We start from the raw sequence: 27,386 nt of genomic DNA on the forward strand, positions 1-27,386 counted from the left end.
CGTATTTCAGGTTCTTATTCAGCTATTTCTCTCACAAATTATTTTTTCTGGTTTTCACTGTATTTATGTTTTAACGAAGGTGGGATAATCGTTGACGGGGGCGACGTCAATCACGCACAGTTTAAAACGGCAATTTAAAACATGACATGCAACGATTTTCAAAAAAACCCTCAAATTAATTCATTTGCCGTTGTCAATTAGGAAACGTAGGAACAATTTTGAAAGAAGGACATTTCCTGTTTTGCGAGAATTTTCCGTCTTGCATTAAATGACTAAAGTTCTTTCAATACTTTGACTGTGTTTTGTTTTAAAGCAGCTCAATAAAAGTTCCTTCAGCAGAGATAGTTCTACCATGCATATTGGTTATTGTTTGTATTAAAAAACTTGTTGCAGCTTACTTTCGCTCGATACTTTCGGAAGTCTTGAAATCAAATTAAAGTGGGAAAGTCATTTATGAAAGTTAATGAAAGTACGAGCTATCTTTTCCATAACGACGTTAAATAATTTGGCAGGCTAAAGCGCAGCTTTTGTAAACAATCGAACTCATCGCCTGATGAAAACTAGCCGGCAAAGCAGTCGAAAAACTGGCAAAGCAGTGGCGATCAACACCTGAAAGCGATTCCATCGTGACACAAAAGAGCAAACGATCATCTATTGTAGTTCAGTAATTTCCTTTTCGCCAACTAACTTTTCAGTATGTGCTTTTCGGCTCTTCTTAAAGTTTGTTCATTACTCCATTTCCTGCAATTGAGGAACAAACTATTATCGATTTCTATTGATTAGTCGATTGATTTCCAATAATTGATTTACGTTGACTTGTCAGGACGGGTATGCTACAGTATCATGCTTTTGAGCGATCCGTTATGCTTCAGCATATGACATTGCCCACCACCGTAGCCCGACCGAGGCTCCGATTACCTCGTTTTGCCCCAAAGCCTGGGAGACTGGATCAGACAACTGCTATCAACCTCGTTCCAGGGTCTATTCCGCTTTCAAGATGGCGGCCGGATGTAACAAGCCGCCATTTTGAAAACGGGATTGACTATTCTGCACTCCGGCAGTCCATGTAGTGAGACTTCTTAATTTTTCATACATGAGGTTTGAATCATACTTAACTTTTTTTAAGTTAAAAAAAGGCACCAAGAGGATCCAAACCCGGGTCGTCGGATTACCAAGAGGAAATCATCTCCACTAGGCCCCCGATGATCATGACAAGCTGCCGGAAACCTATTTTTGAGGTAAAAATCCTAACCCTATTATAAAGGCTAACCGCAAGCAACCTAAGCTAAAGTAGGCAAACTAGAGTGCTATTTAGACTAACCGAGCGCTATTTAGGCTAACCGGAGTGTTATTCAGGCTAACCCGAGTGCTGTTTAGAATTCACTATAAGTGAACTGAGTGTTATGTGGTGTAATACGCCATCAGCTGTCTCAAAAATAGCACCAGTACCTGTCGAAATATTTGCCGATTAAAAAATGTTCTTTGCGCATAGAATCATTCATTCATAGTATAATTACGAATTACAGTAGTTTTACTGAGTTGAAAATTCACGAACGACCGTAGTTTTCCTGATTCTACAATTTACTAGGTCTTACTAGCGACAGTGGTTTTACTGAGTTTATAATTCAAAACAAGGCGATTTTCCCCTAACAGCATTACTTTTTCCCATGTCACGAATGTTTGAGCTAAAAATGTTTTATTTTTCATTACACTAAATTAATCCGAAAATCGTAGGCGATTATAGGTCTTCCGAACAGATATTCACCGAAACGGTCCGTGTTGGGTGCCCCCTGACATGTTACACTGTTCACTCGGCCGCTCATTCGGATCGTTGAACATTGTTGCATATCCTGACGAAACGTCAGAATATTTTTGCTGACTACATGTAGATATCTTGAATGTTTTTTTTTTTTAAAAAAAAGCCAATAGAACTTTAATTCATCCGCGCCGCAACGAAAATTAATTTCTAGTAAATATACGCAATATACAAGATCTAATTAATTTTCCTACATTTAATTACTTTTTACCACATTTGAAACATCACTTTATCCGTGCACTTAAGCGATAACAATGAGACTAGTAAAATATTACGTCCATTAGCATAAGTAGCAATGGAGATTTTTGAGGCAGTTTTTTTTTTCTAACAATGGAGAAGTTGACAAAATCTTAAGAAAGCAATATACGAGCTTTATTTTTTCATTACATTAAATTATTTTTTTCTTGCGTTGAAGCATCACTTTATTACTGCACTTTAACGGTAAGATTGGGACTTGGAAAATATACAGACTATTACGTTTCATAAGCATAATTAACGTCTCGCAGAAAAGTCTTGTTCTGTTCTAAATAACGTTTGGCAAAATTTTTCCACTGTCTCTTAACTGCATTTTTCAGCTTTATAAAAATATCGCCAAACCTTCTTTAATCGGTCTGACAGGAAAATATCAATTAAACTTCCAAAATATCAAAAGTATATAGCCTGAAGTGATTGAAATAAAAAAAAAACAATATTCAAATATTCAAACTAAAACGATTCATACAAAAACGAATTAATCTGCATGGGAACACATGCTGAAAAAGCATTTGGATTCGGTGAACATAATCGATGTGGAATTAATTCGTAGCACGGAAATGAATATCAAAAACCCTGACTACCTATAAAGCCTTCCCCTTCAGACAATTTTAACCAGTCGTCCCAAAACATGGCCAACTGCAACAATACATGTTCAAATTTTACAATAATTACCAACAAGTCTTCCATGGAAGAAGACGCACGAACTGTCCCACTCGAGGTAAATGTTATCATCATCATCGTCATTAACAGCATCGCTTGTCCCTTGACAGTTCTGCTCAACGCTCTCGTGGTAATGGCGGTGAAAAGAAGACCAAGACTCCAGAGCAACACCAAAATCTTGCTGGCCTGTTTAGCGGCAACCGATGTCTTAACTGGTCTCACAGTACAGCCTTCGTTTATCTTGTGGCAAATATTCGAGTTACTTCGTATGGATCACTTTCGCTGGTTCAAGATTCACAATTCAGGTTTTCGCGTTCTGAGTCTTTGTTCGTGTCTTCATCTGATGTTAGTTACTTGCGAGAGGCTTTTGGCGATCAAGTTCACTATGCGCTATCCTTACCTAGTAACAGCAAGAAACATTAAGGTGGCAGTGATCGCAGTTTGGCTCTATTCTATTTCGTGCGTGGCGTTTAAACCGGTCATCAGAAACATCGCAATAATTCTAAATTTTTTATTTGGCTTTGCCCTTATTTCGTGTATTCTTTTCATTGCGGTCGCTTACATCATTTTGTATCGTGAAACAATTCGCCACCGAAAACAAATCATTACTCAACAGTTACCGCAAGAAGAAGTAAAAAGATTTACTAGAGAGAACAAAGCGCTCAAGACAACTGTGTTTGTAGTCGGTGCTGTTGGGCTGTGCTTTCTACCAATGGCTTTGACTGTTTTGTCCTATGCATTTGAGTTGAACCTTGGACTTTCAAATTCATTCGCTGCTCCGTGGATCCGCACGTTTGGCGTGTTAAACTCTCTTCTCAATCCTTTGATTTACTGCTGGCGACAGAAAGAAATGAGGCGATTTGTTTTTCGAACTTCGCCAGCTGTGGCACCTACAGCACAGGACGATGTCTGACTTACAAACTAAAAACTTAAATCTAGGGCAGTTTACATTCTGTCCAGGATCAATAACACAAGGGTTACACTACACAAGATTTCTGTAGAATTAAAAGAAAAAAATTATGCACCTGTTAATTCTAAGTGGAGGAGAGAAAAGGAGAGTGATTTTAATTTGTTTTGCTAAATGTGAGCGGGAAGTAAGAAAATGGGACGGGTCAGCAGCTTGGTAGAATGGCTGTGAACAGGAAATCAATTAACGTCGCATGTTTTACTTCATGTGCTTTTAATTTTCGCATTTTGTTGCTTCCTAATTTTAGAAAATTACAACCACTGAAATAACTACAAAATTATTTAAAGCTGGTTTCCAAATAACGGTTAAAAATATACTAGCCTGTAAACTAAAGGTTTTTAAAGTGTTAATAGAAGCAATTATACAAAGCATTTTCTCAGTACGGTTAATAGATGTTATTTGAACGTCCCAGATTGTGACAGAAATTTCCTGACTGCATTCAACAAAATTTTTTATTAAGTTAACAAGTTAAAGTTAACTTCAAAATGGCAAATTGTAGAGCTAGCTAGTGTCCAATAAATATAAGAAACGCGTTAACACTGCGCAAAAATTCAAGTATTCGGGCCCTAATTCGTCGGAATACGGAGAGGCAAACGCCGCGTATGCAGTAATGATCCGACGTATTCGATGACGCCTGACTCGAAATACACCTGGAATATCCTATTAGAATCCGGACTGTTTTTCCGAATTCAAATTGAATACTCCTGAATGACTCAAAGTGTTCGATGAAGTATTCGGCATACATTTTGTTTGAAAAATGTTTCTTTTGGTTTCCCGCGAACATTCCGTGATACCTTGCGACTCGAACATTTTTGGATACTCTTAGCTGTTCTAGGGTATGCGACTAGAACACGTGACACACGGCGCTACATCTAACGTGAACGTCTTTGAATACCAAAGAACACGTCAAGTATGCCCTAATTTTCGGGAATCGTATAGTACGATATGTCTAGTATGCTTAAATTTTCTCACATTTTGACAGCAAGATATTTAATAATATAATAATAATTATAATAATAATAAGAACTTTATTTAAACGTCTGGTCTTCTAGCTAGCCTTAAGCTTACTAATCGGGGACACTGTTTAAATTAAAATATGATATAAGTACAAAAACGGATCCCAGAGATGATCCCTGTGGGCAGCCCCGTTTAAGTGCCCCCCAAGCACTAGTAGAGTTACCTACTCTTGTTCTATTTTAACCAGCTGTCGTGTTGTTAAGAACAGACGTACAGCCCTACCACTACCCAACGCTAGTCAGGAACTTCGCATGTTCTGAAATATTCGACTGGCACACGAGACTCACGCGAGGTATGAAAAGTGTTTATAATTGAATATTACACGTGGGGTGGCAAGGGTATTACAGCTCGAGTACCCGTGAACACTTCGAGTGTTCTGTGATTTACGACCTAGAATGCGGTTTGGGTCAATTCCATGGGTTCCTAATATCCCCCCAAAAGAAAAACCAAACTAAGCAAATCAATATCCATTTGAACAAATATTAATACTTTACTATTTAATAAAATCTTAACATTGTAACTTTTTTTAAAGTTTGTTGAATACTTCGTTTGTGTTTGTAATGTATCAACTACTCGAGAAATATCAACACGATCGTATACCTTTTGAATAATTTGTCATGTATACAGTAACACTGGTGGGAGCATAAAAGAACTACATTGTAGAAAAAATGTTTGCTTGCCAGAAGTTCGCATCCTCAGTCAAACTACATTATATTGTAACTTTGTTAACCACATGTTGATACTTCTGTTAAATATTATTTGTCGTATACGTGTTTCTATAAAGCATACATGTACTAAACTTTCAATTGCATTATTGATGCAACAAACAAACACTCGATCCAGTTTTTGAACAAAATTTGCCATTTTATGTCTTGGCAAAATTTTATGAAAAAAGTGGTAATGCAGCAGTCACTGTGGTTATTGGTTACAGAAAACCTTCAAAGCACAGGGCGTGTACAATGATCAAAATGTTCTGCCTATCGATGAAGATCCCTGATAGTGTTGTTTTTCTTTGAAAACTTTCATCAGCTGGCAGCACCTAGTATCACAAAAGAAAGAAAAATAAGTTTAAAAAAAGAAAAAGAAAAAAAATAAGTACTAGAACAAGTAGTCAGCAGGACTGGGACCCACAAGAGCTCTGGTGGGTATTCTGACTAACTTGGTAGGTACATGTAGGTAAAGGTTAAAACGCGTTCCAAACTAAAATGTGGCATTCCAATTTTGATAAATTTAGAGAGAATGACGTAAATACTCTGAAAATTACTCATTTTTACTAGTAAAATTTAAACCTAAGTCGGAAAATGGTTTTTGTGCGTTGCAGAAACTCGTGTTTCTTTTGAAAAAAGTCAAAAACCGGCCAAAAATGATTTGTGCAATTTTCGCGGAAAAGCAAAATTACCACTTTATTTAAAGTAATATTTTCATCATTTGCCCTGAATCCAAATATTACGCTAAAATTAAGAAGAAAGACAACTGTGTTTGCTCGGAAGTACAAAATTCTTCCGAGTGGATTTCTTTATTACAAATAAGTCCTCACTAAAACTTTCAGAAATTCTGAAAACGATCAAGTCCTCACTAAATCTTTCAGAAATTCTGAAAACGAACAAGTCCTCACTAAAATTTTCAGAAATTCTGAAAACGATACAACTGACACTAAAATTTTCAGAAATTCTGAATACGATAAATCTCTCACTAAAACTTTCATAAATTCTGAAAACGATACAGCTCTCACTAAAACTTTCAGAAATTCTGAAAACGATACAGCTCCCACTAAAACTTTCAGAAATTCTGAAAACGATACAGCTCCCACTAAAACTTTCAGAAATTCTGAAAACGACACAGCTCTCACTAAAACTTTCAGAAATTCTGAAAACGATACAGCTCCCACTAAAACTTTCAGAAATTCTGAATACGATAAAGCTCACACTAAAACTCTCAGAAATTCTGAACACAATAAAGCCGTCCCTAAAACAGAACTTTTAGAAATTCTGAACACCCTTAAGCCCTCATTAAAAAATATATTAATTCTAAGATAAATTTTGATGACCCTTAAGATCTCAATGTCCCTAATGACCCCAAAAAGAGTTCAAAAATTCTAATCTTTCTAATAATCTAAATCGAAAGTTCAAACATTCTGAGAACATTTTTTTAAATTCAACCTTCTTTTACTGTAAGGAGAATAAGATATCCTGATCTTTCAACAAAACCTACAAGCCTTGTCCCTTTTGACATAGTCCAACTTATTTATATTCTGTGCATAAGAACAGTATTTTAAAACAACGAGCTTGTGGCAGCTACATGTACATGTACTTTACACAGTCATGCATATCAAAGCATATTCAAAATAAACCTATACATGTGCACATTTAAATTATTATCATTTATTGTAAGGTCACAAACCACTATTGTCATCAACCCAGTGTCCAGCTCCTTGGGTCATTCTGTAGACTTGACTTTCCCTTTCCAATAACTCAGCTTCACTTCCTTACTCTTTCACAACAGAAAAGGTTTACAGCCACTGACTTTTCATCTTAATATTCTCCAGATGGACAATGACAGTTTCAATAGGATTTCATGTTGCTGTGGTGGCCTACATATCTAAACCTGAATTAAAGAGGCATGCTGTAGTTATTTGCATGTCACAAATAAAAAATAGTAGTAGTTACAAATGACTGGGTTTATTTAGATGTGAACTTAAACTTATTTTTGTTCTAATTCATTTTCATAAATCAGAGCTAAAAAAAAGCTTGAGTCAGAAATACCATAAGTCATTTATTACACATGAATTCTATTTTGAGCATGGATATACATTTATGCTCAGTAATAACAGAAAAGAAATAAAAATGAAAACTAAAAGCAAAGCAAATCATCACTAAGAGAAAAAAAACATTGAAAACCCTAGTGAAAATGCAAATACAAATGAAAATCGCTGAGCCATCTGAGTTTCCATACACAACAGTGTTGACTGAAGGCGCGTTTACACGATAGAGAAAATCGGGTATGGACCCGTCAAAAACTTGGTCCGGACCTGACCATTTTTGTAGAGAAACAGTCAAATCAAAACGGGGCCTATGGCCTATGGCCCCGTTTTGATTTGACTGTTTCTCTACAAAAATCGTCAGGTCCGAACCAATTTTTTGACGGGTCCGTACCCAATTTTCTCTATCGTGTAAACGCACCTTGAAATACATTTTTTTTAATTTATTTAAAATTTAGCCTGTGTACAGCCATCTCGCTCTGCAAACAAAAAATCGCGGAATGGACATCTGTGTTATGGCGTTCTTAATTGTGTTCGGCTGTGGGCGATTTTCCCGGAATGTGTGGAAAATGATCTGATTGGCACTTATACAAAAACCATTCATAATTTATGTGGGTGATAGCTTGTCGCATTCCAAATTATTTCAGCCTATGGCGAGCATTCAATCTGTACAGCCTTTTGCCTCTCACTTGTTTGTGAAGGGCAAAATTAGACTTGCCACAAGTCGACCTCACGAGTTTTCACAGTAAATAAGCGAGCAAAGCGAGCCTTTTAGGGCGCAAAGCGGCTGTGCGAGTGACGAAGTCGCCATCGGTCGACTTGTCTCGCTTGAAGGGTTTCCAGCTTCGGTTGGAGCAGACACAAAAACATCTCTCCCAGAAAGGTAAACTTCTATTGTTTTTCTCTGGTAGTCAAGCAAACTTGAATAACTGGTGGCCTTGAGAGCATCATCTATCCTTTCGAAATTGACCCTATGTTGAAGGTTTGACCGCAAGTCACATCTCACTGCGCTTAATCCCTTGTGATTGACTCTTCTGTCCTAAGGGCTGCTCTGATTGGCCTACGCTCAGCGACCCATTTTTGGGTCGCTAAAAGTGAAGCGATTCAAGTATGAAAAGTCATTCGTCCCAGCGCGCCATAATAAACAAGACAAAGGACTTTATTGAAAGTCTAGGGCAAAATATGCAGTACAATGTATCATTTAAAGCCAGGACAAGTTGGAAAGAGCAATAGTTTTGTGAAGACTGTGGTCTACATGTAGAACATTTCTGCACTGTAGTTTGAAACCCTTTGTAAGGGCCTATTTACATGGAGGTGGGGCACCCCAGGTAGTTGAGGTAACCCGCCTAGGTGGGGTAACCTGCCTGACCATATAAACTCTCATTTTTACTTGATCGCGTTTACATGATAGGTGGGGTCGGTCCTCCTAGCCGGGGTCGTGTTTTGCAAGGTAAACGTTTCAACGTGACGTAAACTGTCTACCCAGGGACGACTCATCAGGTTAATCTGAAAGTGCGGTAAATGCAAACTACACAAAATATGGCTGCCTACGGCTTTATCTACGGCTGCAAACCCGGCGAGATTTTCCTATAGCTTTATCTGCCCCAATGTGGAACGGCAGTGCGAAAAGATGCTTGAAGAATTAAAAGTGAAAGTGAAGCATCAAGCGTAGGCCCGAGCCAGTCTCATGCTTCGACTATAAACAACAATGACTTCGACAACTGCTTCGACTTCTAATACTTTGCCTAGTCAAATAATCGGTCGAAAGCACAAGATGAGAGAAATAAACCGTAAATATAAAAGATTACAAAACAAAATGCGATTTCAATGGAATTTTTTCTTGGCCAATCTGGCTTGCTCTTTACAAAAAAAAGTCATTGTATTGCCTTCGATTTTCCCAAAAACGAATTTGGCTCTGAAGTTCAGTTATCGAGCCTATGAAACCACTAAAAGGAACGAGAGAAAATAATATACAAAGTCATTTTGTCTGTTTACATGCTAACCTTGTGTAAATGTCATCCCGGGATCCCGAGGTGATAAGACTGCATGTAAATGCGAGCTAATTTTCGACCACGGCTGGGCCGGTTTCCTTTACCTACCCAGGGTCCCCCACCTCCATGTAAACAGGCCCTAAATGTGCCACATAGTCTTTCGTTAGTGCTGTTTGTTTTGGATTTAATAATTGTGATACCTCGATGTATTGTATGAATGACACTATCTTTGTCTGGTTTGCCTGGCTTCGCCAAAATTTTTTGTAGCTTTACTTCGAGAACGAAAAAGGTTGGTTTTAGAGATTTTTTGCTGTAAACATTTTGCTCCTTGGATTTTATCAATCTAGTGCTTTGTGTTCGAGCTTGATGATGTTTTTATGTGTTATATTTAGAACCGCATGATTCAAATCCAGTCAACCAGACACACAGATTTATGAAAAATTTAAATTAATGACGATTTAAATTTATGGACGCCATAACACAGACTTTCCCTTCGCGATTTTTTGGAGCGGAGTGGAGCAACTGTACACAGACTAAGAGTCTTTATAAAGAAACATTTACATGCACATGTAGCCATGGCATGTTCAGTACTGTCATCCAGCAGAAAAGGGCTTATGTTCAGGGGGAGGGGAGGAGCTTATAACCAGATATGTACATGTATAACCAGGGGGGCTTACTGTACATTAAAAACCCATAAGTAAGAACCTACGTACTCCACGTTAGCCTAAGCAGATTCTTATCTAAATGGCAATTAACACACATTTGGGATATTCAGGTTCTAAATAGGTTATTGTTTTCTGAAAAAAAATTACATTGATGCATATAGAACTTTTAGTGGTATTCAGAAATTTGCATACCACATACCGCTAATTGCTTACGGTATGTAAATACTGTATAAAGCTCTTATCATTCAGAATATGACATTGCAGTGTATATACAATTGTACATGCAAAGTAATGCTTTATCCAAAATTAGTTCCAAAATGCATGTTTCCAAATTTGACGCTTAATAGGTTATTATAAAAATGGTGTCTAATTTGCAATTGTTAGCCTAACAGGCTGTTATACAGTGTATGTTAGGTTCTTATTCACAGGTTTTTACTGTATAGCCAGAATTTTACAGTATGAGCTCATACCAAAGGCAGACAATCCTCTGTGTTTGAGGTCGCGTGACATGGACATCACTCATAGGCATCATTATTTGTGAACTTTTGTGATTTTATGAGGTTTTTATTCCTTGCTAGCCATCACCGCCCCCAACAAAAGCACATAAGAGAAAGAGACAGTCTCTTTCGCTTACTTATGTTGGGGGCGGTGACAGCTAGCGAGGAATTAACGGCCTTAAAACCTCATAAAATCACAAAAGTTCACAAAACGATAAAAGGTAAGTGAACTATATTTATCTCGCTTACAGCAGATCAACGTTTGTGATTGAAAGATGCAAAATTCAGTATTTTATGGGCATTTCTTACAATGACTCAAGCCGAGATCGATCAAGTACAGTGAACGTGTGAGATCAAATAAATGTAGTGGGTACTGTGATGCTTTAATAATGCACGTTACGCGGCCTCAAATACAGAGGATTGTCTGCGTGCCTGTGCCCCGGGGGGGGGGGGGGGTACTCCCTATAATGGCCTATACGGGGAGGCTCCGCCCGAAAGGGGTACCTTTTTCAGGCTTCAGATATACAAAAGGGTAGGGCAGGGTCGTAACCAGGTATATGGGATCAGGGATCACAGCCTTGGGATCAGGGATCACAGCCTTGGGATCGGGATCACAGCCTCGGGATCAGGATCATGGACCCGGGATCCCGGGTCACAAGTCATGGGATCCGGATCGGCCAATCAGATCGGATCAGAATGGAATCAGGGATCAAATGTTGCCACATTTTAGGGATCAGGAATCAAAATTTAGGGCTAAAATTTGGGATCAGCGATGAAAAAATATACCTGGTTACGACCCTGGTAGGGATTTCACGAGTTTAGGTATATGAAAGGGTGTGGAAATCTGTCATTTAGGTTTTTAAAACAGTCTTTTATTAAAATATTTTGAACAGACGCAATTTATGCCTGTATTATTTTAAATTATTTTAAAGCGCTACACGAAAAGGACAAGAAAAAGTCCTGTTTTAAGTCCACGCCACGTCTTTCAGGTATATGAAAGGGGTACAGTATGTACCTGTCAGGTATATGAAAGGGGTACAGTATGTACCAGTATGAGCACAGGCCCCCCCGGGGCCTGTGCTCATACATTTACATTGCCTCTTACTCAATACAGCAATCTATATCTCTGAATCGGTGAATTCCAACATAGCTAATCGATATTTAAAAATCAATAAACTAGTTCAAGAGTTCAATGAATTTAAAAGCTTGAATACACATAGACATCAACTGATAACTGGCATGTACTAAAACCCGAAACAACGAAACGAAACCACCGAAACGAAACGACCGAAACGAGCGAAACCACCGAAACGAGCGAAACGAAACCGCCGAAACAACCGAAACGGCCGAAACGAGCGAAACGAAACTAAATCACCGAAACAAACAAAACCAATTACAACAATTGAGAGCTAACCGTAAACAGGCTAACCGGAGTGCATAGTAGGCTAACCTAAGTGAAAAGTAGGCTAACCGGAGTGTGTAGTAGGCTAACAGGAGTGTATAGTAGGCTAACCGGAGCGAATGGTAGGCTAACCGGAGTGTATAGTAGGCTAAAATGAGTGCATAGTACGGTAAGCGGCGAAAATATTGAAGTTGTGCTTGTTTCGGTAATTTTGTTTCGTTTCGCTCGTTTCGGCCGTTTCGGCCGTTTCGGTTGTTTCGGCGGTTTCGTTTCGGTGGTTTCGCTCGTTTCGGTCGTTTCGTTTCGGTGGTTTCGTTTCGTTGTTTCGGGTTTTAGTACATGCCCTGATAACTGATAACATTGCATGCATTATATCGATCTCTCTGTCCTTTCGGTTGATACCTGTCGTTTCGTCAACAAGTACCGTGTAGTTTCGCAAAAGGGCAGTTTCAAGGAGCGTTAGGTAACACTAGGGCGATTTCAAAATATCTGGCAATTTCATATGTGCCGAAAGGCTTGCCGAAAGCTAAAGGAACGAGGAATTAGAGATTACAGGCACTTATAGGTTGGCGAAAAGACCAGTAACAAAAAATACATTTTCTACTCACCTGTATGCATTGTGATTAAGAAGAGACTTCTATCCCACACATTTTTGAAAACTTAGGCATGTACACTGAGCAAAAGATACGTAATTCCTTCGCCATAATTGCAGAAATCTTTGCCATCCGTATAAACTTTGATCAGTTTGATCCGCCCCCTAAAAAAACGGTCATTCTTGAGTCTGCAGTTGAATTCTCCAGCGGATTTCTCTGGCTTAACCAATCATGGTACTCTAATCCTCCCACGTGACTATTGAATTCGTTGAATCGTTTCGTTTTCGCCCGCTCGATTTGAATTATTCTGCTGCTCGTTCAACACGGTTTGTTTACAAAACTGTAAAGCGTTTCTTATAGTATTAATCACGTTTAGGATAACAGATAATGCTTTATAAATCTTGTGTGAAATGAAAATAGTGAACAGAAGCTTGGGATTCTTGGAGCCGATCAAAGTCCTTGTGCTTTGAAGTGTCAGTAGAACACCATGTCAGTCTTGGTCGTTTACAAACGTGTTTTGGTGAGTAGAGCTTTTATATGTACATCTCCTTAAAACCAACCAGAGCTTTAAGCTTAGGTTTAGTCTTTCACGTAACTGGCGGCAGAGGCAATCACTTGATTCACACAAACTACATTGCTCAAATATTCGACCATTGTATTATCCGCCATTTTGTCGCACAAATAGTCGGAACGATTGCAGAAATTTGAGAATACCCCACCACTTCATTTACATGCGTCGGAACGCTTTGAGAACGAGGTATAACTCAATAGGCACTTTTCCCGAGGAGCGATTGCAGAATAGGGAAGATATCTGTTTACAGACATTGTCTTTGTTTTTTAAATGTCCAACAAGTTGAACAAAAGAACTCTTTGTTTCGCTAGTCAATAGTTTTCTTGTTGGCACATAAATAACATTATTATACATTAGAATTACTTTGAAACATGTGATTGGTCGAGAGCAATCAGACAATATACAGTAGCATGTGAACTTGACATGATAACCCAATATCTGCAGCAGATATTGGGTTATTATGTTGAGTTCCAAGTCCGCCTACATGTAGTTTCCAAGCCCCTCATCCCTGCAATGTTAGCGCTGTCAAACTTTTGAAAGTATGACTGAGCGAATCGCCTTCGTTTCCAATGAGGAATTGAAAGTTTTGATCGAGAACAAAGATTCTAAAAACACTAAGAAAACAGCAAAAACAAGTGTAAAAAATCTGAATGGTTATTTGAGGGAGAAGAACCTGGAGGAACCACATTATGTTAACTAGTGTGCTTATTTTGAATTAAAGCCATTTTGCATCAGATAAAAGTCTTCGTTTGCAAATTGTTTTAAAATGTACAATAAAACAATTATTGAATTCGGTTTTCGCATGATATCATGAATTAACACAGATATCGGTTTTGATAATTCACGATATCATGTCAACCTCATCCAATAATTGCTTACCGGTAATACATGTAGGTGATGACAACGATATCTTTGCTATACCCCGCCTCTTCATTTACATGTGTAGGAACGATTAGGGCCTGTTTTCATGGAGGGAGGGTGCCCCGGCTAACAGAGTTACCCGGCTAGAAGGGATGAAACATAGCCCGCCTTTACATACAAAATTCACAGCCCTTCAGTTCTACTCGCGCGTCACAGTGTTAGAAAACCTTGTATAGCTCCAAACGATTGAAGAAAATTATGGTTTTTGAATTACAGTACATGTAGGATATTATTCCTACAAAAATTTCGAATTTTGATTTAATAATAAGCTGTTGCCGAAAGAAATATTTACCAGCCTACAGATAAAAAGAATTTGATGTAATTTCGGTTAAAGAGCACTGTTTTGGTCAAGAATTTATACATTTTATGCCGTAAACTTCAAAATTAATTTAATTTTAGAACACATGCAAAGACTTATCCCCAGCAAGCCGTGATAGGCCAGGCATAACGTTTTACATTGCAAAAGGCTATCCAGCATAAAAGGGTGCCCTGGGCAAGCAGGCCGAGTGCCCCGGTAAGGCGTTAGGTGGGTTTCCTGTCTAGCATGTAAATGCTTCAATGGATTTTTTACAGAAACTTATGAAAAGTTGGCTCGCCTACATGTATGGTAGCTCTTTTAGCTTGGCACGCGACTTCGATGCAAACAGGCCCTAATAATTCTTTAATACTACGTGTTAATTACCTAAAGCTACATGTAAATGTGGAATTCATTTGCTTTTTATATTTTTTCAGGTTAAAGTAACACAAGAAAACACAGAAAAAGTACAAACAAAAGTTTTATATGACTGCAGCAGTTTTGCATCTATTCAGAAAACAGCAAGGAGCTAAGTCTGATTTTAAACAACTATAAATTCATACATGTATGCCAATCAAAGGTATCAGTTTAGGCATGTTAGAATTGAACCTGGGGCATTTGTGACAGTGTTATTCTTGTAATATATGACGTAAAAAAAACTTTCTAAAAAGTCTGCATTTCAATATCTGTGAGTATGCCTAGAGTGTACAAAGCCTTCCTATAAAATTCTGAGTTTGTCTCTAGTCAGTGATTCCATACTATTTTTACAAAGCACTTGGGGATTCTGGATCATTCCAAGATATGTAAAAACCTGCAAGTAAGAACCTAAAATTTAAAAACAGGTTCTTACTTTCTAAAGTTGATTAAAATGTTTGCTTTTGGGAAAAATAAGTTAAGGTAGGACAAGGCTTTACTGTACATGTATACAATGTCATGTTGTGAATGATTAGTGCTTCATTTTTACAGAAACACTTGTCAGATATGCAAATTTAATACACAAATAATAGGAGGAATATCACCCTTAAATTAATATTCTATAAGCAACAATGAAATTTAACCTACTAGAACCTAAATAGCTTAAATTTGTGTTCACTACCATTTATGTAAGAACCTGTTTAGGCTAACCTGGAAAAAACTAGGTTCTTACTCACAGTTTTTTACTGTATTCCTAGGATTTTCTTTTTTGGTTGAGGAGCAGGGAATGGACTTTTAGAAATTCTAAGCCAGAGAGAACAATAGTAGATTGTGGAAGCTCAGCATGAAATTTTGAATTTGGAATCTGCCATTCACATTTCTTTCATGAAATTTGGCAATAAAATTCATGGTAACAAAAAGTGATCCCCCATTTGAATGAATATTTTCATACATGTTATACAGGTCATGTACAAACTGTAGATAAACAAACTCCATTTGATGTTAAAATATGCAGTGACATTTGTTTCGTGAAGCAAACAATCTTTTCTAAGTGAAGTTTGAAGAAAAATGTGCCCTCTTATGAAAGGCTGATGTCCAAGATTACAGTAATATCAGTGCATGTTGCAACTCGAAAAATGGTTTTATACCTATCTTTGGTCAAGGAAACATTATTTATTAGGGATAGTCAGGGAGTTTTGTGAGCTAATGTCTGTTCATCTTTTGGGTTTATTTACCAGTACATTGTACATGCATTTCACAGTTTACATAGTAATATTATTACCTGTAGCTAGGACACTAGGTTACAATACATGCAATTCTCCAGCACTAAAACAGCCTGTTTGCAGGCTTCCTTGTAGAAATAAAATTATGTACATGTATAGGCCAAAAGGGTGAAGGAATAGAGCTGAGCATGGTCTCGGGGGAAAGATTATTTGTCCTATACTGAAGAATTCTGGTTATAAGCCCCTTTGCCTAAAAGCTTCCTTGTTATAGACCCAACCTGGAACTTCCAGAAAGGAAAAAATAAATTCGGCTATAAGACTAAGGATACAAGCCCCCAGTGACAGTGCTGAACAGAGCTAAATGTTGCTTTATTTTCACTTTATGACTTCAAAACATAACTCGTGAACTTTGTCGTGGATCATTTGAAATGTTACAAAAAACTATATTTTTTATTTCACCTAATCACCCAGAAACCATAATCCTCGCAATTTGTAAGCCCACCCAAGACTCCTTACGAATTGAGTATGCCCAGGGCTTACAACCAGAATTTTACAGAACCTTATTAGGAAGCCTGTCCATAGACTACATGTAAAATATAGGTGGCATTTTGTTTAAATGTGTGCAGCAAGAATAAAAACTTTTGAAATGTTATTTATGTGCCTATAGAAATCATTGCTTACAATGGGTTATTCGACTTCTACAAGCCTGTTCTTTTATTTGAAGGGTTGGGTTGAGGTGAATATTATTTATCTTTAGATCTCCTCCTGGCTTCACAAAATTTAAATTTAATTTTGGGGGCATCAGAATTTTTGAAACTTTTTTTAGGTCCTCAAGGGTGTCAGAAATTCTGTAACAGAATGTATGAATTTTTTAGTGAGTTATTGAGGAGTGTTACAAATTCTGAAAGCTAAAGTTTTTTTTCAGAATTTCTGAATTTTTTAGTGAGCTCTTCAGGAGTGTTAACAATTCTGAAAGCTTAAAATTTTTTCAGAAATTCTGAATTTTTCAGTGAGCTTTTGAGGAGTGTCAAACCTTCTGAAAGTTTAAGTCTTTTTCAGAATTTCTGATTTTTTGGTGAGGTCTTGAGGAGTCAAAAATTCAGAATTTCTGAATTTTTAGTGAGCTCTTGAGGAGAGTCAAAATTTTTGAAGGCCTAAGTATTTTTCAGAATTTCTGAAATTTTTTAGTGAGCTCTTGAGGGGTGTCAAAAATTCTCAAGAAGTTATTGAGGTCTTGAGAGGTACAAAAGGTAACGTGGCGATTTGTCGGAATAGAGAAAAAGTTATGAATTAAAACCCTGTACTTGACGGAATGACAATTTTCCTCAGTGCAATAAGGCCATATCGTTCGGAATAACAAATTATTTCAGCAGGTTATGGTAACTTTGAGCGGAATTTTTCTAAATTGGAACGCCACATTTTAGTTTGGAACGCGTTTTAAGTCTGTATTCAAGCCAAGTGGTCCATCATTCAGACCGGAGCTTATCCCAGTTTCAGTTTCAGTAGCATGAAGCCACAAGGAGTATTCCTACTTCCCCCTCCCCCCAGATGGGATGCTAGTCCATCACATGGGTACAGTGTACCCTCCCCCTCCCTCCCGACATTTAATTCACTGATACCAATAATACTCCTGGGTGAAGAGAGGCACTATGAGGGTCTTACCCAAGAACCCAAGACAATGATCCCAGTAAGGCTTTTAAAAACCCGGACCACTTGATCCGGAGTCCAGGGCCGGGTTGTTCGAAAGACGATTAACGCTAACCCAGGATTAAAAGATGATCAAGATTTTAATTTCTCTTGTTTTAAGGTACCTGCCCAGGCAAATTTAGTGCATTTTTGACAATAGAAAAAATAGGAATATTTTTACTCTAATCTCACCAAACCTTCCACAAAGAGTCATTGTTATTTTATGAATGAGTTGCCAACATTTTATTGACAATATAGTACATCAATATGTTAATAATTAACTTTATTATTAACAGCATATATTTTACATTTTCAAGTTTTTCTAGCAGCCATTTAGAAACAGGCGAATGATTGAACTGTGGTTTCATTCTTCATCAAAAAACGCAAAAATCTGTGTTTGGGGAATCGGATATCTAAAATTGCCGAAAAGATATAAACAATTTTAGGTATTTTTTTCATACCTTAAGTTTCTGTGGCTGCCATAACCACAGTTTTCAGCCTTGCTCGTTTCCCAAGAGCACGATTGTAGACTTACACAAGTACGAACTACATGCCAAGTTTCATTTGAAAATGTGTTCTCGTTGAGAAATAAAATGTGATTTTCTGAAACGTTGCTCAGCAGGAAGTCCACATTTGACTTAAATGCGGTAAATATTTGGCGAAAATCCTCCAAAATCCGTGTTATTGAAGAGTTTTTATCGATGCGAGCTGCTGCGAGCTCAATGTCGCCATTTTGGATGAATTTCCGCTGTCTAAAAGGCTTGCAGACTGCAGAAACATTGTTTGTTTATGCGTTGCTAGGTGCGGTACTCGCCCCAGACTTCCGGTTGCTCAATTTTGACTTTTGAGAACTGGGAATAAGTTTCAAATCAAATATGGCGTCCACGAAGCGAAGAGAGCTCGTACAGTCAAAACAACATCGCAAAGCAGCTACCAGAATCAAAATATTACGGAGAAAAAGCAAAAAATGGATGCACAGCCTGACAACCGTCCCAGTTCCTTACTCCGAAATACCATTCACTTCCGGTAAAAGCACAAATTTTAGCTTTATCGTTCTCGGCTCCTTGTGCGAATTTTGTCCCAAAATCGATATTTCTGTAAAATAGGAGTACTAAGGAACATGATTAGGAAAAAAGATTGGAAAATAAAACTTCAAAATTTTCCCTGGGCGGGTACCTTAAAGGGTTTCCCAAGGCTAATACTATTATAGGAAATTAACGATACATGTTATTAACGCGAATTACAAAAATTCGCGTTAATTTTATTGATGTTAATTAATATAAACACGTTTACTATAAGCATTTAACCAAAACTTTTCTTAAATTCGCGTTAATTTTATTACGCGTATATTTTGTTCGCGTTGTTAAAATGCTTCGTTATATTCCTATAATAAGGTATTTTGGTAAGTTTGAGATTGGTCCATGTCAAAACTGTGAGACAGAAAATATTAACAGAAAACCTCAACGAAATTATATAAAATTGAAATCAAATTTCACGCTAATCCTGGATTAGCTTAATCGTGCTTTGAACAACCGGGCCCTGCACACTAACCATTAGGCCACCCTGCCTTCCATCCCAACTAACATGACTGACCAACAAAACTTTATGCAGCTATATCCATGGGGACTCATACAGTCATGATAGTCCAGCACACACAAATGAACAACAGTAGTGTTGACTAAAAATACATTATTTTTGAATTAAGCTTTACATGTAAATCAAATTCATTTGAATTTCATTACATTCATAATCAAGTTCATTTCAATTTTGGAACAGCATTAATAGAGGGGAGACTCTGGGGAGCCTATATTCGGATGTATTTTTTTGTCTACAGCTAAATGAGCCTAAAACTGGGGGGGGGGGGGGTTATCAGCAGAATTTTATAGTATTGGTCTCCAACAGGTGCCGAAAAAGATAAGCCACTTACTTCAAAGCCTGCAAAGCCTGCGGCAGTCAGTGAAAATCATGACATGTATTACATGTATATGAATAGCACTGACAGCTGGCATTGAGAATGATTGCCTTTCATGGTTTGCATAAATTTCACTTACATTCAAATTTTGTTCTTGTTGAACTCCACTCAGCTGTGTAAAATCTGCAGATTTAAATGGCAAAATAATAGTTGTATTAACATGTACAGTATTATAAATGGATTGTACTGTAATGCCTCTGAATAAAATGTACTAGACAAGTACAGATCATTGCTAAAATCATCTGACCTCCAGGTTCAATAATTTTGTAAAAATACAGTATGTTGCCAGTTGAAATAAATACAAAGTTTTTTTAGTGATACTACTTTCCAGCCAAAAGCTTGGTAAGAGAAGAAAGGGAGACAAGGGAGGCAACTTGCCATCAGTGGCTGCTACAGGACAGTAATGGATTCCTTGCACGTAAAGCTCAAGGTTTAAGAACAATTATTTTTTGTAAATATTACTGAATATTCCTTTAAAATGGAATAAACTGGAAGAATAACTAAAAGATATAAGTTCGCCATGGCTTGGCTTCGGAAAAGGCATACTGGGCCGGGTTTGGACTAAAAAAAATTACTAACAACACAATCATCTTGTAAACTTACAAATACTCTAAAGATACCTTAAGCGTTGTTTGTCAACATGCCTTGCGTGAAATATGTTAGAAAAGTCTGCTAACGTGTTGTTTTCGGAACTCTAATAATATCGTTTTGTTTATAGTATCTCCCTATAGAAAAACATTTACAAAAATTTGATTTTAAATTTTTTGTGCCCGATAAAATGCCGAAGAAATCAGTAAAAAAATTATGTTAGTAAAACTGCGTACGGTATACAATAAGGAGCTTATGCAATGACAACGGCGACGTCCTAGGACAACGCTTAGAGAAAAAAAAATTTATATTTAATTTTCACTTGGAAATTTCGCAGTTATCCAGATGTAATATGTGTATTTATTGAATTAGCTGCAGCTGAAAATATAAAGAGAGCGTTCAACCCGCCCAGAGTCTGTCTTAATAGACTTTTTTGATGGTAGGTATCACTTACATTTGGCGCTGTGATAATTTATATGCCCAAAATTATATTACATATATTTCAAGAATAGACGCGTTGTATTTTGCACGTCTCCATGCCAGGCCATATTTACAGACGGTCGCAAAAATGTATTTCCACTGAAATGTCATAATTTGTAAGTTTAGCACGTTAGCGAGACATTTCAAACCCGTTTCGCCTTCATGTCGAAAAACAATTTTCTAAACCTAGCATCTTCTGCAATGAAGATAGTCGATACTCAAATAACAAAACTCAAGAAAACTCCCAAGACGGTAACTCAAAAATCTTTAGATAGAGTCAAGTTTGTTGATTTTCATAGAATTGGTCAGCTGAAATGTGGGTTGGCATTAAATTGTTCTCGGCTGCTAGAATTTGCCAGTTACGTCATTAAAAGACCAATGTCTCCAAAAAGTTCAAAAAGATGAAGTACGATCATTTTACTTCTTGGAATTCAATAAGTTCCGCCCGCCTTTGACTGTTTATCTCATAACGAAAAGATATAATTTTTTAATGGATGGTGGCGATTTTTCTTAAAAGAACACTGAAATTTCACAAACTAACTTCCTAGCGAAAATTACGAATAACTCTCCGCTTCTAACTATGCTGAAAGTTGAGTCTAGTTTTGTTTAACTTTACAGGCAAATGCAAACCAACAGCTGATGACATAATATGATATGGTCAAACAACAGAACTAACGTTTCGTAGACTGCCCAACACTACAACTACGTGTTTGTAGATTTTGGTGGTCACTGATCTATGAGTAGGTATTATGACTATTATCGATAATTTTTTTCTTCGATCAGTTTCAACGAAATCATTTCTGCCGCACGTGTCTTTTAGTCACGTGTTAGTATTTCATTCGCTGATTGGCAGGGTACAGTGCTTGATGATTTCACAGAAACAGTGGGCGCTTTCCATTCGACCAAAAATTCTGGTTTGAGTTTCCGGAAAATTCCAGTGGCAAATGGAACAGTATTTTCCAACTTTTCCGGTTAACTGCACGGAAGGCAAAACAAAATTTGCATATGGTCAGGTAGTGCGTCTAATATGGAAATTTCTACGGTGCATTAAAATAATGCACTGTGGCCGGTTTCCTGCAAATATAACTCGATATTTTTGTAAATAAAAAGCATTCCAGCACTGAATATAAACGCCATGAATGACATCGTGGCGACAAATACAGGGACTTGTAAAAGGCAAACTACAAGCAACGAAAACGTCTCCAACCCAAAAAGTTTAATGAGCAAAACAATGGCGTAGCCTGCACGCGCGTTATAAATATTTGTACATTTCAGTTTGCTGCCGCCTGCAAAACAACAACGAAAAACAACCGAGTTCACCTACATTTTTTTTTTTTTGGAGTTTCAAGAATGCTTCCTTAACACAGATGTAGCTGCTTTCAGCTGCACAAATCGCTAAATTTTCTGCCGAAGGAACTTAGGCTGAGTGTAAAATGGTAGCTTTTTCCAAAATTTCCGGAAAAGAGGACAACCTCGCAAGGTAGACCCAAATTTTCGAAAACAATTTCCGGGAACTTTCAGTTCCATTTGATTTTGCTTCTGGAATTTCCGGGGTTTTTGGTTGAATGGTTCGCATTTCGGAAAGTCACCACTTTCCGGATTTTCTGGAAACTTTCCCAGGAAATTTCTGTACCATTTGTCCTTGTTCCGAAATTTCCGGAATTTTTGGTCGAATGGAAAGCGCCCAGTGATCACCACTGTCATGTTTCTCTACTTCTGTTCTTCTGAGCACTTGACATTTGCCCATGGCCAGTAGTGTTATCACGTGATCAATTTTGTCCAATGACGTGACTAAAAGTTCTCCTCCAATTAAAAAACACTTCCTGTTTTTGTTCTGAGAAACTTTATTTCAAAACCGCGTTATTTTTTTTTTTTTACATTATGTTGCCGATAAAACCTTTCTCTACGAAAAGACGGAAATTGATGTTTCCGCGAAAATATTGATATTATTTGTTTAGGAACGACAAGTTCCGTCATGGTTTCGTTTAGTTAGTTTTACAGTTTTTTTCGGGAAACTGTTTACAAACATTGTACTTTATTTTATTCTTTAGAACAACGGGAAGACAATTATTGTTTATTGTTGTTAATTGATTGAAAACGTTGGCAGGAATTGTCTTTGGGATCTGTGTAAACTTTAAAACTCGACATTTTGTTACATCCTTGTCTTATAAATGGTTTTTTCTGCCCTATTTCTTAGAAAGAAACTCGATACTTTTTTAGATCTCATAACTGAGGAGGCTCACCAGACAGAGAAGGGTCGAGAAAGTTTTATACTGAGCTAAGTACACACCAAGTAGTTCAGTTTGGCTTGGCTGCACGTGAATTACAGCACGACCACGGAGTACAACTCCGAAGCACTTGTTATCAGGTGATAAATAACTTATCAACTTCAGGCTGCTCCAATGGTAGACTGACTTTATTTTTAAATGGTTTTATTTTCTACAAAGAGTTTTTGAAGAGGATAAGCACAGAGCATGGCAGATCCAGACAGCAACGATCCGGTGAATTCAGTGACGATAGGTTAAAGCTCTTATTGATTGTTTTGAGTTTGTATTATACGATTTCGTTCAAGACTATCAGCCTTGAATTGGTTTTATTCTAGGTCTGCCATTACTAAATAAAAAATAATGGATTGATGTGTGGAGAGAAAGAACTCAGAAAAAAATTCTGAGTTCACAGATGGGACTCGACCTTCCGTACACTAATCGGACGCTCTAACCACTGAGCTACTGAGAACTCTACTGAATGGTGAGCAGTGGTCATTTGTGGGTGACACAACGGCATTTCTGTTCTGAAAAGTCGCTAAACAAATCTATTAATTGCATAATTAATCATTGGCAGAGGCGAAACTAAAGCAGTTCTTTTATCATATTTACATTTGCAAGAATTGATCCGAGAAGAGATAAACTGAACACGGAGCTGCGATTAATGTCTGTGACATCCGCAGACAGGCAGCGAGAACCTTCATTTACGTCACTAACATATCCACTCGTTTCGCTCCTCTTCACTCAAAGAATGTCTGTCCTTTGATGTCACATACCCGCACAGAGATATTTCAGTAAGCAAACGTTTTAAGCACTCTTTTATAATGAGCTTCAATTAAACTCGCAACAGAGTACCGTAATGATTCGATTTAGCGCCCTCCTTTCAATAAGCGCCCCCTTCCGAATAAGCGCCCCCCTTCGAATGTGTTTTTGTAAATAAGCGCCCCTATTCCAATAAGCGCCCCCATTCTAATAAGCGTCCCCATTCTTATAGGTGTCCCTATTCTAATAAGCGCCCCCTATTGCGGATATATGCCCCTACTGAAGTCATCGACGTCGAATAGATAAACGCATGAACATTTACCGTACCGTACATGTATATATTTACTGCTTAAATGAACAATTCTTTTAAAAGTAGCTGAACTTTCAACAATAAAATTTTGCTAATATTTATTAAAGTTTTGTTTTAAACATTTGGTTGTTTTTCGAAAAATTAAATAAGCGCCCTGTCCCGAATAAGCGCCCTCCTTTGAGGTGCCAAAAGTAAATAAGCGCCCCGGGCGCTAACTCGAATCATTAGGGTAATTCAACTTGCTGGTCATGATATCTTTCACAGAACTGGACGACTTCAACTTCATTGCAAATACACGCCAGGACATTCTCGACGAAGGTCAGTATAAATCGAACTTTCAGGGTCACAATAAAGAAAAGAATATTACTCAATTGACCATCTTCGATTGCTGTCGCATTTTAATTCTGTTTATGAGTTTTTCCCATGGTTTTTGCCGTGTCTTGTCAAACACCTTTTCACCCTTTCCTTTATTTCGTTTGTGATGCTGCGAGTGCAAGTTTTGACTGATCTCGAACAGGAAAAGGAAAATCCACAAGGTGAGATTTTTTATAACTTACTTGAGATTATTTCCGCTTTAATTGCATATAAATGAGTAAAACAGTTCCGATATTGACTGAATAGAAATAGATAGTAATAAAGAATAATTGACTGATAAAACTGGTTGAAATATCAGAATGAGAGACATTCAGAACAAAACAACAGATAAGCGAAATTGTCTTTATGTACAAGAGTAGCTGAATAAGATGTGAGAAAGAAATATATAACAAAGATTTTTAACTGGTCTGACACTGACTGAAATGCTGAACGTTATATAACAGCGTTAAAAAACTAAAACAAATAAAAATACTTTTCTCCTACATTTGATGTAAGTTACAATATCGCTTCTTGGAGTAGCCTTTTTAAGTTGTAATTTTCGACATCTTTCTTCACAACTATTTCTTCATGGGACTTGCGTCAGATCTGCACGTCTTGCTCGACCTCGATCAGACTTCGGACTTCATACCTTACTAAAAACTCCAACTCTTCTGAGTTCGTGATATTTCGGACAGTAAGCGAAAGAGACTAGGGATTATGCGCCTTTAAAACTTGACTGAAATTCAAATTTACCCCAGAGGTAGACAGTTTATTTTTTTTAAAAAAAATTCTCTGTTTCTTTTGCTCCGCTTTACATTTTTGCGTCCTTTTCAATCACTTTTCTGTTACTTTCCAAGCCGAGAACTACAACATATGGTCTGAACTCTTTCAAATATCTTGCTGCTAAACTATGGAATACCCTACCTGATGTCCTGAGAACTTGTGACGATTAAAAATGTATTTAAGAGGAACATTCTAAGTTTTGTTAATTTAAATATTTGGAATACACCATGACTTTTTATATCTATTTAAAATTATCATATTGTATTTTTTTATTGCATTTTATATTTTATCTATGTCACATTAGATAGCATGTTTTTATATAATTTTTATCATGAATTGTTTATTTTTAGCTTTGTTTAGTATTATTGTAAGTTATTGCGGGCCCAAGAGAGGCCCGCAACCCTAATCTTGACAGTGACCAGCGGATTGCGTTTTACGCGTGCGCGCCACGTTAATAATAGGCGAACAGAAACCGGAAGTTAAAAATTTTGTTCTTCCACTAAGAACGATCGGAACGCGAAAAATGTGTCAATCACGATAGTTTGTCGTAACACCGAAAGAGAAAAATCTCTTCTCCAAGAACGATAAGAATGTGAAAAATGAGTCAATCTCTCAACAGTTTGTCACATAAGATCTACGCTTCTGTCACATGGAAAATAGCAAACATTACAATTTGTAGACGTTGTTTTATAGGTGCTGCTTTTGAGAAAATTTGCTGTGATTATATCACAGATAAAACAACGGCAAAGCGAATGATTCCAGCAACGGTTATACTCGAGGAATTCGTTATAACACTGACAACATAGCGAGTTTATCAACCGAGGAAATCACATCTCAATTCACACCACGTGCTCGACTACACTTCACAATCAACTGTCAATCAAAAAACAACTCTGACTGGTTCGCGGCCGGTTCGCGGCAATAATTAAAGCGTGACGCGTTGCTCGGCATAATTGTCTTTAATTTTGTCCAGTGATTTTTCATCAATCGCGCCACGTTAACAAAAGGCAAGCACAACATAGCAAGTTTACCGACTGAGAAAAAATACATCTTAGTTCACAACGAGTGCTCGATTACACCTCACAAAACTGTGTAATCAACAACATAGATTGGTTCGCTGCAATAGGAAATGATAAAAACATGCATTCCTTGCGTGACGCGTTACTCAGAATACCATTGTCTTTTGTCCATTTTATCATTTATTTATCGACACTGCCATCTAACATTACGCACTCTCGTACCAGTCAGTGCCTTTCAGTTCTAAGTGCGTCAAGGCCCGCACTTTCTAACCTGTGGTTACCACTAGTTATTGTAATTAATTAGCATACTTTTATTACTTAATTTTATATTTACTCGAAGTTATTAGCTATGCAGCTACCCTAAAAATTCGAGTTTTAAATAAAATTTATGTATGTATGTGTGTAATCATTCTCTGAATGTATTTTCTCTCTTTTGATACTTAGTAAATGGTAATATTGTATACTGGCGGCGGCACATTAACCTTAAAGGACAATTTAAAAATTTAGATCAATAACCGAGCAGTGCTATCATGTTGTAGCTTAACGCCTGTGTTACAAAAATATTTATAATTTTAAATATTATGTGGAAAAAAGAACTGGATAAGGAATACTGATACAGTACTTCTGGCCTCAGTTATGGTGTTTGTTTGTTTTTTTAAAGAATTGCATGGGATGTATATGTCATGTGGTGAAATGATGAATTAATAGCAGATCATCGCAGTTGTGCTTGTGGGTCTTTGAGCAGAAAACAATAGTTTCATTTTGTCCCAATTCACAACTGATAAGAAAGTGACACTACACGGTATTTTCAATTCCTCAACTCTTTTATTGGAAATTAAATCAAAGCAAACCCTTTGCGGCAATACAAATAATTTTTTTACCACATGACAACTAACAACTTCAATAATAATAATAAAAATAAGAATAATAACAATAACAATAGTAACAATTGGAATTGTGGAAACTCTGGCAAGTCATATTGGTATTCAGTTTGTCATTGATATTAGAGGTTTCTTTCAAACTGTGACTATAAAGAGCTGCGATTTTACCAATCCACCCCATAAATAATGAATACTCTTCACATTTTTTTATGCCGGGTAACTCTGATGTAAAACATGAAGTT

The 27,386-nt window shown here is 37.2% G+C and overlaps 1 protein-coding gene across 1 annotated transcript; it reads left to right on the forward strand.

Annotated features, from left to right (window-relative positions):
• The first annotated feature begins 2,699 nt into the window (after positions 1-2,699).
• On the forward strand, positions 2,700-3,644 carry LOC144659370 (histamine H2 receptor-like). Its single transcript, XM_078519780.1, has one exon. The coding sequence runs from the start codon at positions 2,700-2,702 to the stop codon at positions 3,642-3,644; it is 945 nt and encodes a 314-aa protein (XP_078375906.1).
• The last annotated feature ends 23,742 nt before the right edge of the window (positions 3,645-27,386 follow it).

Source organism: Oculina patagonica, chromosome 7 (assembly GCF_052425735.1).
Source record: "Oculina patagonica isolate OP01 chromosome 7, crgOcupat, whole genome shotgun sequence".
Classification (NCBI taxonomy): Eukaryota; Metazoa; Cnidaria; class Anthozoa; order Scleractinia; family Oculinidae; genus Oculina; species Oculina patagonica.